We start from the raw sequence: 14229 nt of genomic DNA on the forward strand, positions 1-14229 counted from the left end.
ACATTGTTTGTGGGGAGAATAATAGCTGAGTATCTGGTTTGCTTAGTCACCCCAGGAGTAAGTCCCATTAGTCCAGTGAGGCCTTGGTTCTGAGCGGGCTTCTCAGACCAACACTGACAGGACAACAGAGCCATGAAAAGGTAGCTTTAATTAAATGTACTTCTTGTCTTACCAATTTCTTTTTCAGTTTGCAGTTTTCTTTATAAACCAATATGACAGCTCTCTTAAAAACTAAAGAAAGGAAAAGAAAAAAGTCTTTCATTATTTTGTACAAACTTTCTTCCAAGGTTGAATTATGGCTTAGAATGTTTTAATAGAACAAAGCTCTTCAAACCTATGAAGCTCCGGGATCCCATTATACCAGCACAGGAGTGAATAAATGGTGCTCTCCTCTGATCATATTTCAGTGATGCAGAAATACCTACTTACTTAAAAACAATCATCTCAAGTAGATCTTGGCGATTTTTTGAAAAAAATCCCTGTTTTGTTTTATCGAAATCTGAGGACATGGGTGTTCATGTTGGTGAGAATACACTGTCTATAATCGGTCTTAGTGAGAATTAAGACATTTTGGAAATGCAGCAAACAATTAAGATAGCAGGTTTCAAAATAGCCTCAGGAGATCTGTTCCTGTAACAGTTGGCCAGAAGCACTAAACCAAGCAGAAGGGAGAACAAGATAATGAGTATGCAGAGCGACAGCATTTTACATAGTTGGAGGCTGGCTCTGTTCAGTCAAAAGCCATTACAGCAGTGATTCTAACTCCTTCTGAAAATCAGAGTTAGCTGGACTGGCGGGTCTAGAAAGATCTTCATTTTCACCAGTCTTTTTTAAGTTTACATTATTTCAAATGGGATACTAACCAAACACCGTGAGTTCAAGGTCCTTTCTGGCTTTTCCTAGAGACAGGAATGGATTCAACCAGGAAACTGCAGAGTGCATCAGAAGCTCCCCCATGGAAAGTTCTGTTACCTGTATCATAAAAACGGGAGATGAAGACAGGGAGACCCCAGGGGTAGGTTGTCTCATGTTGGACAGTGAATCACATATGTATATATGGGGATTCCAAGTACATTCAACGTGATTCTTATGGCCCCCGTAAACATGGGGCCTTTAAATAGTATAGGTTTTGAAAATAAGAGCAAAGCATCAAACTTTGAAAAATAACATAAATAGGCATTTTGGTTCAGTGCACACATTATATGTAAATGGACACTGAGGTCCATCCAGAGTGTCACCACCCCAATCCATAAACTACACTGGGCCTGCAAAGATAAAAAGACCAACACTGAAACTGTCACAAAAAATTAAACTCCAGCTGTTTTCTGTTCTTGCCTTTCTCTACTGAAACTACGTTTTCTTATATGTAGACTTGAAAAGCTCAAGATTCTAACTTAGTAATTAACCAGAGAAGAAAAATATAGAAATTGTCAAATTCCACTTAAACTAGGTCTGTAAGTAAGGAGGCAGCCACCGATGTTAGACATCGGTTCTTTCTACCTGCTGACCCCACTTCCTGTTTCCATCCTCCCATCAGCTCGCGCTCTTCATGTACACACCCGCCTCTGGACCGAGGCTTGCCTCACAAGGCCCCATGGAAAGGGGGGAGGGGGGAGGGATGTAAGCTTAGTGATATTTCTTGCTTTCTTTTGCACAATGTTAAGGTGACATAAGGTTACATTCTTAAACCAGTATAATGAATTTTCTGTTCCGTTTATACTTAAATGGTATGGTTTACTGCAAGCGTTAAGATCAAAAAAATTTTAGGCATATTCTCCTCTAGGAGAGCCCGAACACACTGGCCTCGTCTGGAGATCACCTATAGATGCAGTGAACAAATGCATTCAAGCATCTCAGAATCCAGAAGCCCCACTGACCTCCTTCTCTGTTCCACTCTGCTCTGCCACTAACTGGTCAAACACGGTCCCATAATCCTCGTAGATCTTTTGCATCTCATTGATGTGGCTTGCTACTTTTTCCATTGCCTTTAGTGCCTCTGAAAAATATAAAATTATTTTATAAATTTTGTTTAAGTCCTACCAAAAGCCGTAATGAAAAAGCTCAAGATTCAAGCCAGATTCAAGCCCAGTTCTTACTAACGGAAGCGTTACTCAGGTATGGCTCACACAGCCCACTGTAACCCAGTCAGTATAATGAAGAACAGGACAATCTCCCACCTCCAGGTCTCTTTGAAATGAGGCAAAACACAGGTAAAAAGTATCACTAATAAGAAGAGCTAGCGCTGATCGAGCACCTTCTATTTGGCAGGTACTATAATGGGTGGTTTATTTTAATCATCTCATTTCATCCCCACAGTAACTCAATGACTACAGGAGCTGTAATCAATCCCATTTCAGAGATGAGGAAACTGAGGTGCAGGGGGGTTAAGTATTGTGCCAGACTTCTAAAGAGAGAAATAAGGAGTAGAGCCAAAACTAAAACCCAAGACTCACTGGCTATCGGATACCTGCCCTTAAATTCTGCCTCTCCTCCCGGGCCAAAGACTGGAAACTGTGAACAACAGTTTGTTAGCAAGAACTTACTAATGTCTCTGTAAATGCCCCTAATGACCACAGCAACTGTTTGCATTTATACACGGTGCTTATTTATAACTTTCTACTTGGGCAGGTGAGGGACAAAATGATTTTGTCAAAGTCAAAACGCAAAATTTCAGGTTACCTATAAATTTAGCATTTTGCGTTATTTTGTTCTGATTCAGTATTTTAATTCAGTTTGGAGGCAAGTTTGGAAGGCAATTTTTAATATACCCATTTAAACATCATCTTGATGAAAAAGGATCTTTTCACATTATTTGAATACTAATCATAATTTGTATCATTTACTTGTAGAGTTTAACTTCCATGTAAAAAAAATTTTTGTCTTTGTTATTTATGATACCAAAGTATGCTTGTCATAGAAAAAAGAGCCAGTTTAAGTGAAACTCTTTTCAGTGTTTATTATTCAGTACTACTAATATGTATTAATAAATTTGTTACTCTACGCAGGTATTTTATTACCGGTAGACCAACCACCTAGTTTTCACATGCAGAGAACAAATCACTATTTCTCTGACGCAAACACAGCATCCCTTTAGGGGATACTCTTACTTCATCTCAAACTGAGGGGCTTTGTGTATTTGACAAATTGTATCTTAAGCCCGTAATTTCTGGGGTTGCAAAAGAAGACACATCAGCCTGGACTGTAACGCAGAACCTGTCGCTGGGAGCTGGGCTGTGGAGCTGGGCTCTGCTCCGAAATCCCCACAAGGTGGAGCCTCACCCAATGGATTCAATCAGCAGCTCTGGGCAGCGCGCAACACACAACCTCACAAGGTGGCAGGAAAATAGACCCCATTTTCCGTTCCAGCAGCCCTGTTTTGCTAACCGAGAGACCCAAAGTAACGGATTTCATCTCTCTGAGCTCAAATACGTTCTTTGAAAAACGAAAATGGAATCACCCCTCCAGAGGGGTTTGGGGCTCCTCCGATGACATCATTTTGCCCAAGTATTCTGTCCGTCTGGAGGGCTGGCCATATACCTAGTAGCTACTTGCACATACTAAAATTATATCTAAGCTTAAGAACCATGGTCCTGAGGCAGGTCTGAGAATGTGAAACGAAGCAGGGAAGAGAAGAGGGGCCTGGCAGGCTTGGCGGGTGGCGGCAGTCACGGTCCGTTTTCCTACCTGTCAGGTGATAGTGCTCCTCGCTCTCGTGGTCCGTCAGCGACACGAGCTCCTTGAGCAGCAGAGGGTACTTGAGCACCCTCTGAACCGGCTTGATGAGGTAGGACTCCAGGGTGGAGGAATGCTGCTTGGTGGGATTCCGGGCATCCAGAAAAGCCTTGAAGGCTTTATCAGTTTTAGCTACGAGCAGGGGGATAAAAGACCCTTAGAAGAGCACAGCAGGAGAAATTCAACCCTACTTCATTCAGTTTTTTAATGGAGTCACAGATCATCCACTTCTACAGTCATCCTAATGCCATTCTTTATGAAAACCCAAATGCTTCAGTGGGTCAGGCACCCAGCTGTCAACATGGATTCAGCATCACAGTCGTGGGGGAGGGGGCAAACCCCATGAAAAAAGGGAAGTTACGAGGCTGTCTAAATAGTACAGTCTGCACACCAAGTTGAAATGTAGGAACGTCTGACTTTAAAGGCATATTCACATGCAAACCCATGAGAGATTGTTAGGGGTGCCTAAAAGGTGAGTTTCAACCAATTCATAAAGCCACAGAACAGTATTATCCAGACCCTACACCTACCCTGCAAAAGAATCATATATCAAAATAAACCAGGAATTTTTCCCCACCGTCCTCGCACAGACTGTTACTTATTCTATACACAAGGGGCTGTCTTGTTTTCTTTTGAAATAAATTGGTGAGCACTGCAGCCTTCACCTCCACAGCTCTGAGCGGTCCATCTCACGGGATGTGACCTTCAGACCACTACAGGCAGGGAAGGCGACCTGCGTCCAGTGTCTGACGTTATCAAGGGGACACACAGGAACCCAACCCCATTCAGTGCTGAGAGTGCCAACGGATGTGCCAGTGGCTACTCTGGAGTCCACCTGCTGACACTCGTTGGCCATCTGTTTGGAATTCAGCCAATCTGAATGAAAGCACACCCTTATTTGGGGTTTTGCCACAAAGGCAAAAATCTACAACTTCTAGGAGATGTGGTACCATTTTGAATGTGACCAAAGTGGCTGCCGAGAGGATCCTTCAGAACTGAGCAAAGCACTGGTGTGCTTTAATTTTACTGTCAGTAAGAAGGTGTTCCTAGGAAATGCCGCCGGGAGTCAGATCCCCGTTAAAGCAAGCAGAGGAGACAGACTTTGGCTGGGGCTTGTTCACTTGAAGCACTTTGAGACTCCATTTCTTAACCCTGAGCCTGTCCTTCTACGATACCGTAGAGATCCAGGTTTAAACCACAGTTGCATTAGTGGAACGCGCTGACTGCTCCGAGCGCTGGGATAAGAGCCTGTCGCCTGGTTCTGAGAGGGGAACGCTGAGGGCGACCTTCGGATAGAAGCCTGTAGCGACAGAGGAAGGGGCTTGGGGTTCAACTTGGCCGCTACCGCCCCTGCTGATGCAACTAAAGTTCAAACACAGACCTCTCCCCAGACACCGGCCACCGCCACAGGAGAGCGCCCGGGTTCCCTGGCTGCCCGAGAGCCGGCGAATCATGGGGGGAGAGAGGGCGGGAGGCCCTCTGCCATTCTAGAGAAGGCGCTCCAGTCCCAGGGGAGTCATCTGTGTCCCAGAAACGTTATGACATTGTGACGGAGGCGGCTTCGCAGGTTCCTGTCTTGCTCCCCGGGTCCCGTGAGAGAGAGAACAGGGGCGGCCCGGTGACCTTTTCTGGAGACGGTTCCGACGACGACCGGAAGGCTCGCGTGCATTCCCCGGAGCCGCCTTCCGGCGCCGGGCCCGCGCACTCTCCCCGCGCTCCGCGCGCCGCACCCCTGCCGCCCGCGGCCCGCAGCGCGGAGCCGGCCTCCTCCGCGCCCCGCCACCACAAACGAGAACGCCAAAGAATGGGACAGAAAAACGTTTCCTGAGAGAGGCAGATGGGAGAACGTTAATCTCGGGTGTGTGGCCACGGAAAGCAGCCTCAGGAACAGAATCGCTTCAGGTGAAGCGGCACTCCCGGCTGGGGTGTGGCAGGAGCAGACGGAGCCGCACGCGGCAGAGCTCCCTCCAATCCGCGTGCAGCGGAACAAGGGCACGGCTCTCACCAAACCCTCGAATGCAGCGCCCAGGCTGGGCCGACCGGCCCGTTACTAGGAGCCCACGCGCTCCACGCGCCCGCCGCGCGCCCCCCGCCCCGCCGCGCGCCGCGCCCCCGCCGCGCCCCCCCCCCGCCAAGCGCCCCCCCCCCCCCGCCGCGCGTGCGCAGTCTCTCCCGCGGCCCCCAGCGCCTGTCTGGTGCGGCACGAACCCGAGACGGTAAGGTCCACCCAGCGGGTCTCCCTGGGCGTCAAGAAAACGAAAGGCTTCAGTTAAAGCCAATAAAAGAAGATGATAAAAACGTGGGGCGACGAAGGGCGCTTCAGTGACAGGATGTGGGCTGTTAACTGTTAGTGTTTGCCTGGCTCCGTCAAAGCGGCTTTAACTCTAGTTACCGCTCTGCTTGTGAGTGTGATGGTGGCATTTGCGTCGTTCCTCGGGCCTAAGAAGGTTAGCGAGAAAGGAAGAAAACAGCAGCTTATGGTTCCCGGGTTTCAGATCAAGGAACTTGGCAAAAAAAAAAAAAAAGAATCCAGACGTAATTTAACAGCAGAGTGACAACAAAGCAGAGAAACATCTCTGCTCTTAGGACACGTGTTCACTGTTACCAATAAACTGAAATAAACTAAGAATGTTTCCTCTAATGCCTGTCAGTTTAAAGGTCAAGAACGGAGCATGACCCATTAAAACTGCACTTATCCCCACTTATTAAATGCAAATTTACTCTGTTAAAAAAAAAAGGCAGTTATATAAAGGTATGAGCAACTTACCTCGCTCTAGAACCTTCTGTACTTTAATATGATTAGCACAGAATCCGCTGTAGAGTTTAAAATGGTCCGCGTAATAAAGGAAGGAGCCTCCAAGGGAAAACAGCAATTTCTAGAAGGGGAAGAAAAAGTCACATTGGACATGGTTTAATCGGTGTCTGCTGGCTCTGGTGTGGCATTTGACTACTTTGGTGCATCCATGGCGACTGTCTTTCAGACACCAGAGCACTAATGCCTCAGAGAAATCACCAAATGAAATAGAGCCAGGACTGCCCCATTTCCACAGCAGACAGAGAACAGCCTGGCATCCCCCTAGCAGATCTTGAGTTTGACTGAAAGCCTTCTGGCGGCAGAGCCTACTGACACCACAGGCAAAGGACAAGAAAGAAAGTTCGACAAAAATACATCTGATAGAGTGGGATATGAATGATCTGGGAGGATAATCAATCAAGCATTACTTGGGACAGATGCTTCTGTCTGTATCCTGCCCTGTCCCCTTTCTACTGTCTTGCACCTTTCCTTCCCTGGAGGGGAGTCACTGATGCTCACACTGGAACAGGGCTCCATTGAAGAACCACTGGCCTATGCTTTTCATCCCAGCGTCACATGACCATGAAGATGCGAGATTAGATGCAGGGTAGGTGCTCCTGCTTCAAGCAAACTCCCTACATATCGTTCAGTAGATCTGAGCAAACAGTGTGGTAGACATGCTCAGCCACCGGGCAGACTCTGTGTAAGTTGTGCCACCCAGACTCTGACTACCAGAACCACTCAAGATACAAACGTGGCCAGCTTTTACCACCTGCCAGAGGAAAACAGCGCAATGACAGCACTAAATTTACCTTGTCAATGGGCAAGGGACAGCAATTTCTTTTTCAAGGGAGAGTTCTGCATTCTACCCATTTATTTTTGCTTTAAGCCAAAGTCCAAAATACTCACTCTGAACTGTGAGGGAGTCTCAAGGCTGCTAAAGTCCGAGGATGCTGAAATCCCATCCTCCAGAGTCTCCAGAAACACCTTTTGAAATTCAAGCATCTCTGGCAAACTTCCAAAAAGGGACTCCATCTATATGAAGGCCGGGATCGGAAAGGGGGTATCAGCAATGAAGACCCAGAGACCACTCTAACACCCAGACGCACAGGCAAATCCCAAGTTGTTCACCAGAAAGAAGCAGACAGAAGTAAATCCTTCAAAGATGGCAGCATATTCACTCTGTGACATAGTTTATGCACAGAGTTTTTACAGCTCTGGTTCTAGTAATTCTAAAATAACCTTATAAATGGATGTAACATTTTCAGGATTCAAACTGGCGAAAAATGGAAGTCAGTAGAAGAGAACTAATTACTGAGATTTAACATTAACAAGTCATGAATTAAAGAGTAACTTTTGGCCGCACTTTCTTCTACCAAAAGGACACTGACTGTCCTGCGCAGGTGAACTCCTGCCACTGAGCATCACGTGACAGAGGCCACATAAACAGCTTTGGAGGCCACGCCTGGGTCCCTCCGACAACCCTTTAGTCCCAACCCCGATTCTTTGGGGATCAGCAGATAGAACCTCCGGGGAGGTCCACTCATGGGCAAACAGACTAACCTGTGTGTCAGTGGCCAGGGGGAAGGGGACTGATTACCTCATCTTGGGTGAGAAAGGTCTCATTTTGAAGTGGCTCCAAGTATAATTCAAAGAGGCAGCTCAGATCCTGAAAGACGGAAGAGAATCTTTATCGCGCGTGTCTCCGAAATACCCAAGAGTTTCCAGCAACCCTGACCACAGCTCCAGACTCCCACCGGGAATGATGGATTTCAAGTCTTGTTGAAATTCATGACCCTGAAGGCAGTTCCTATTATTTCTGACCTAATTCACAGAGGCCAATGGCACAATGCACTCAGCAGCTGGGTCGCCTATCCTGCTTGGACAGCCTGGTGGCAGAGCCAGGCTCCCTCTGTGGCCGAGTGCAGCGGGAGCATTCATCTCCCTGCGAGAAGCTGAGTTCTGGCATGGCACGTCTGTCGGGCATGACCACACCGGCCAGCTCACCCCGCTTCCTCCTCTGCCTCAGCGAGCATGGCCACAGCCCCACCGTGGAGCTGAGAGGGACGGAACAAGATCTGGGAAGCTCTTCAACTTCAGGGTTGACGCATTAGCAGAATTTCAAGCTCCCATATTCGAATGCAAGAAAAAATGTCCAAGGATTAAGAGCAGTCATGATGTTTATAATCTAGGCCATGTCAGAGTCTCCAGTAAACCGAGCTCCAGCAGTGCAGGACAGTGGGAGTGGACAGTGTTTGTAAAACTCTTCAGATAAAGGGTTGATTTAATAATTTGAAGCCAAGACCAGGATATAATTTTATAATAGGAAAGGTTTTTCTCTTCTTATTTCATTTATTCCGAAGAATTTTCAGTATGAAAATGCTAGAAGTAATTGATTACAAAGTCCACTATTTTGCTCCCTCATTTTACAGTGGAAAAATCTAGACCTGAAGAGCTTCGTAAGAGCCGAAGCCTCCAGAACCTTATGGCATAGGTCCCGGGAGCAAGTGGAGAGGCCTGTGATGCCTTTTCCTATGTCGCAACGAAAAGCTCCCTGGCCTTCCCTCCCTCACCACCTTCCACGGCGACTGCTTCAGAGCAGGGAGATGCGAGAAGCTACGGAACCGTATCTCAGCGAACACACCAATGCTGACAGTTCCAAGTTGCATGCAGGGATCAAGGTTAGATGAACAAGAGGTAAAATCCCGTGTTAAATGTCAGCCACAAAAAGAAATGACAAAATAAAAATGGTGTGTGTGTCAATCACAAGAGGCACCCAGTGCTGGTTATTTGGTCAGAGCCAGGGACGGGCTGCCCTCCTTCCTCGTGCCGGCGGGGGCTGCTCAGGACTTACACACCACAAGCAGGTGGGCGCTGAGCCGCGGGGCCGGACAGCTGCAGCCCTAAGAAAACAAAGTGCAGGTTTCTTGCAGGGCAAAGGGTCCCCTCCGTCTAGCTCACCCAGAACGTCCATCTCAGTCCTCTGCCAGCCCCTCGGTGAAACAACCCTCCCGGTGCGGGGTGGCCGAACGGTAAAGCAGAACCACATCGACAAGAGCAGTAGGAACTCTGAATTCCGCCCTCGCCTCTGTGGGTGAAAGCTCGTTTCCACCCTCCCTCACGGGGTCGGGGGGTCTCTGAAGCCTCAAACCGCACAGCGCACACAGCTGCTTTGGAAAGGCCATCATGATCACAGGACAATCCAGAAGCCCAGTCTGAGCTCCCCGGTGTACACGTCATCTCCCCACGTGAGATACTGGACAAGACGTAACAGGATATGAAAATAGACTGTCCACTCTACAGCTTTTCTTTCTCCCCACGGGACCGTAAGAAGGAGCTCTAGGTAGTTCTACCTGTGAGTAGGCCGCCCATCAAGTCCAGATAAAATGACAGTAACACTGACGAAAGGGGAAGCTGAGACTTGTCTTGTGGAGGAAGGAGGTGACAGCCGGCTGTGCACCCGCGGGTGTGAGTGGGAGTGGAGGGCACCACCGAAGGCCGGGCCGCCACCCGGGGCAGAGCCTGGTGGGACTCTCAGCCCCTGCCCTGCGCCCATGCTGCTGCCAGCACCGGCCGAGCAAGTGAGCTTCCAGCAAATACTGACAACAGAAGAACCCGGTCTTCCCGGGCTCAGGCGTCCTTCAGAAAAGGTTTCTCAAACTACTGACTGGGGTCCTCGGAAACAAACGAATTCTTCGGGTACTGAAGAGTCTCGGCACGTACCCCTCTGTGCCGGGGTGGGAGCGGCCCTGGGATGACCCGCTGCTCCGTCGTGGGGGACCTGTCCCGCGCGGCGACGGCCACCAGGAAGGTGTGGGGGGCCACACCAGCAGCTGCTTGTGAGCAGGTCCCTCCCTGGTTCCTCAGCCCCTCAGGTCCTCTCCAGCGCTCTCCTGCTAAACCAGTACAGACTGCCTTCCCACAGAGCGCAGGTGACAAACCAGAACATCTGTTTCCATAGCGAAAGCTACCTTGCTACGGCAGTGAGCCGAGCACCTGATTCTCCCAAGCCCTCTCGGCTCGTGGGCCCTCCCGCCCCCCTCTCGGGCAGCAGTCCGCCGCTTCCAGGAGCAGGCGGCTCTGGCACGAGTGCTGGGGTTCTGGGCAGCCCTGCCGACACACAGCTGGCCACCCCCGGGGAGACGGGGCAGGAAAGAACACGCGGCCCCTTCCGTTACCTTCACGTAGGACTTCTCCGTGTCCATCAGCTCCTGGATGACTTTTCGGAGGCGGTCTGCATCGGAGAGGTGGCGAGCCAGCGGCCGCGGAGGTGGGTCCCGAGGCCCCCGAGGCCCTTCCATGCCGTCGCTCTGCGTGTCGCCGAAACCCCTACACAGCACGGCGATCTGTCCCGCACTCTGAGAGAGGGCGAGACAGGGGGATCATGTAGGGGACGCGCTACATTATTACGGGCCTCGCAGCGGGGACACAGCCAGCGGCAGTCTCCGCCCAGTGCGCTCTCGGCAGTGTCACGGGGCGAAAAGCTAGGCCCACCGGTCTTACTCATTCACCTGATGCTTTTTTGGTGTCCTAATAGCTGTCTGGCACATGGCTCGTTGGTACTGAAACTAGCAAACAAGGCACAGGACTAGCCGTCGGTTTAATAGACTTGAGGGCGCTCTCAAAGCAAGCTTGTGGCTCTCTAGGAGCACACTGAGGAGCCTCCCAGGCAGAAGAGCCCTGGGAGCCTCCGGAATGGTGTGGCACCCCAAGGATTTGAGGATGGCTTGGCCACAAGGTGCTTGCAATTCTGCCCTCAAATCCAACCACGAGCTCTGCAGTCTCGCGCCAAGTAGCAGAATATGAGTGAAGAGGTTAGAGGTGCTGCACGTGCTGGGGATGGGCGTGAAGGGAGGGATGTCCCCTACCCTGCGGGGTGCAGAGTCCCCCACCCCCACCCCAAGGAGGGCCCAGAGGGAAGCAGGGGATACAGCAAAACCCAGTGAGTGCCAGAGAAGAGGGATGAACCGGCTTTGCGGGAAGTCTCCTGATGATAGTGGGAATGGAATCGTCCAGACTGAGGGACAAGAAGAGTCAGTCCCCCAGCCGTCAGTGCAAGTTCCTACTTTTAAGCACCGTCACGAAAAAACCTTCTCAAGGGAAGCCCATTTGTATGGTCCTGCCCGAGGCTGGGGGTTTGAAGTCTCAAATGTGTCTCCTCCCATACGTTTCCACAGTGCCTGCAGCATCGTCAGATTACACTCAGCGTTTTTTTACTTCTCTTTCTCCTTCCATCCGACCCCCATCCAAGCTCCAGCCCGTCTTCCCATTCACCAGCGTGTAAGCCTGTCTGGGGCAGGGGCCTTTCCCTGTCACTGCCCCCAGCGCCCAGCTCAGGGGCCGGGGGCCCAGCCGGCGCCCCGCTCACCTCAACTCCCCTGCACTGCCGTTGTCCCAAGAGACAAAGCAGCATGGCCCACTACACCTGACTAACCGCCATCCATCTTTGGCAACTCTGTCTCTCGGCTAAAACTCTCCCTTCTTCAGTTTAAGTGCCTTCAGGCCTAATCTCTAGCTCTCTGGCTGGGGTAAAAAGCTGAACTTGGCAGAACCAACTCTTAATGCTCCATTCATTTTCTTGGGGACCTTTCAGAGCACAAACAGCTCACACAAGCATGTGGGTGACCACAGTGGCCCGACGCACACTGGTTATAAAAGCTGACACCTGACAGATAAAAGTCTCTCGACGCTGAAACAGGACACTCTGGCCCTCCCTTTTTGCCTCCCTCTCTGCTCTACCCTCCACACTGATCTGGCTAATCTTTCAATTCAGTGGGTCTCAACTGAGGGCCCCCTCTGTCTCCAAAAAGAAGACCGGCCCTGCATGAGAAGGCAGTCCCCTTGCCAAGGTAAGAAACACCAAAGCACAGCCCAAGGCTCACTGGAAGCCAACCCAGGCTTGTGTGGAACGAATGAGAGAGTAAGACTCCGTAAACCAACGGGAGCCACTTTGTTGTGTGCGGGAGGCTTCGGGAAGAAGAGGGTCATAACATGGTCCTGGAAAGCACACGTGTTCCAAGGGAGAACCACAGAAGAGCCAGAAGGACAGTGGGGGATGAGCACTGTAACACAGAGCCCAACTCAGGGGAGTGAAAGTGGGCCTCCTCTCCCAGCCAGTTGTCCGTGACCAGGACTTCCAGACGGGGGGGCTCTTGAAATATCACTGTTTCTCTCGTTTTCAAATAAATCTTGGTGCAAAAGTTAGATCAACCATGGAACAGGCACTAAGCTTCCAGCTAGACACACACATATAATACAAAATAATTTACTTCTCAAACAGTTCAAAGCATGTGTAAGTACTAATGATTCTCCTTTGATATATGCATTATCCACATTTTGGTTCATATTAACTGCGAACGCAAGTGTATTTCTGGTAATGCCTGTCAGAAGACATTCATTCCGGGTAAACTCTCAAAAAATAAGAAAACAGATGTGGATCTTAAGGCACCAATCAAAATGCATCTTGATTTATCAAAATGTCTCACTTCATGTTTAAAACAACCAAATCTTATGATTCATTACTGAAGGAATTCCAACACTGTTAAGCCATGCCCTAAAAGCCTAATGACATAGAGTAAAAGCCCAACAGAATAGTGCAGCCAAAAGGTGGCTTTTCTGTCTTCCAGGATGTGAAGATCATAAAGGATCACTGGGGAATACAACCAGACCACTCCAAACTCCATGCTCCTCCTTTCCAGGGGATCTCAACCCTGGCCGCACATTAAGCTGTTTCGGGAGCTTTAAAAAATACCCATGGCTAGACCCACTCAACCTGTGGGGTTCAAGCTATGATTATTTTCTAAAAGCTTCCCAGTTCAGTGAGCAGCCTCTACTTCGGGTCTCCCAGGAGCAGTGCTGCCTTCCACCTGATCACGCTGTCCCCATGGTCTACAGTGAAGGGCGGCCACGTAAAAGGGATGTGGCCCGAACTCATGAGACAGAAGAAGTAGACGGAATCATACCCACAGCCCTGGTAGTCTGGGTCTGGCCCTCTACGAACTGAGCTAAACAACCGTAGATAATAATACTGAGACTCCCAAACTCACTTATTTGAAATCTCTATACTGGTATTTGCACCAAAGCTCAGACAATATAATTTTGCAATGCTGAAAAATAATAGTTTCCAGGCCTAGAGAATCTATATTAAGCTCACATATACTGCACAAAATGCACCATAAGTTAATGGCAGCTGGTGAGCTTACAGCTTTGCCTTGCTGGGATGTCAAAAATCACACCTAACAATGCAGTGTTAAAATAACGAGATTTTAAAAATAAAGTATCTTGCCATTTTAGAAAATCAGAATTCATTTTGAGAACACTTCTGGTAAGATTAACTTGGAAAAGTGAATGTTCGGGGGGATTCTGATAGCAAATGTACTTTTTAAGGTGCCACAATGAAGTGCTCAAGTGTGACAAAGTCACCTTTCAAAGGCAGAGCAGTCAAGCTACTGTCTGGGGGAGGTGGTGGCGATTACTGGGCATCAGGAGGCAGGAACTCTAAAAGAAGACTGATTGTAAAGGTGTTTTTACGTTGTATCCACAAGAGTTGCCCAGGTGGTTACGTTTCAGTTTCTCTATTCTTAGTGACAGTCATCAACGACTGAACTGTTTAAAGGTAGAATTCTGTGTGTGTCTGATAAGCAATGTCTATTAACAGTGACTACTCTGGTTGGGCCGTTCTCACACCCAAAACAGGGATGGGG

The 14229-nt window shown here is 49.1% G+C and overlaps 1 protein-coding gene across 2 annotated transcripts in view; it reads right to left on the reverse strand.

The window, feature by feature from the left end:
* TIAM2 (TIAM Rac1 associated GEF 2) overlaps positions 1-14229 on the reverse strand; it is a 136322-nt gene that overhangs the window by 4982 nt on the left and 117111 nt on the right. For both annotated transcript variants that reach the window (XM_028103215.2, XM_028103214.2), the window contains exons 15-22: positions 10705-10884; positions 8127-8195; positions 7436-7561; positions 6500-6608; positions 3685-3864; positions 1878-1996; positions 864-972; positions 173-231 (exon numbers count right to left, since the gene is read on the reverse strand). In XM_028103215.2, the coding sequence (XP_027959016.1) occupies positions 173-231; positions 864-972; positions 1878-1996; positions 3685-3864; positions 6500-6608; positions 7436-7561; positions 8127-8195; positions 10705-10884 (951 nt within the window). The remainder of the gene's footprint in view (positions 1-172; positions 232-863; positions 973-1877; positions 1997-3684; positions 3865-6499; positions 6609-7435; positions 7562-8126; positions 8196-10704; positions 10885-14229) is intronic.

The sequence above is a fragment of the Eumetopias jubatus genome, unplaced genomic scaffold (genome assembly GCF_037043125.1).
Source record: "Eumetopias jubatus isolate StellerSeaLion01/CBP00866 unplaced genomic scaffold, mEumJub1_p1.0 scaffold_6, whole genome shotgun sequence".
NCBI lineage: Eukaryota > Metazoa > Chordata > Mammalia > Carnivora > Otariidae > Eumetopias > Eumetopias jubatus.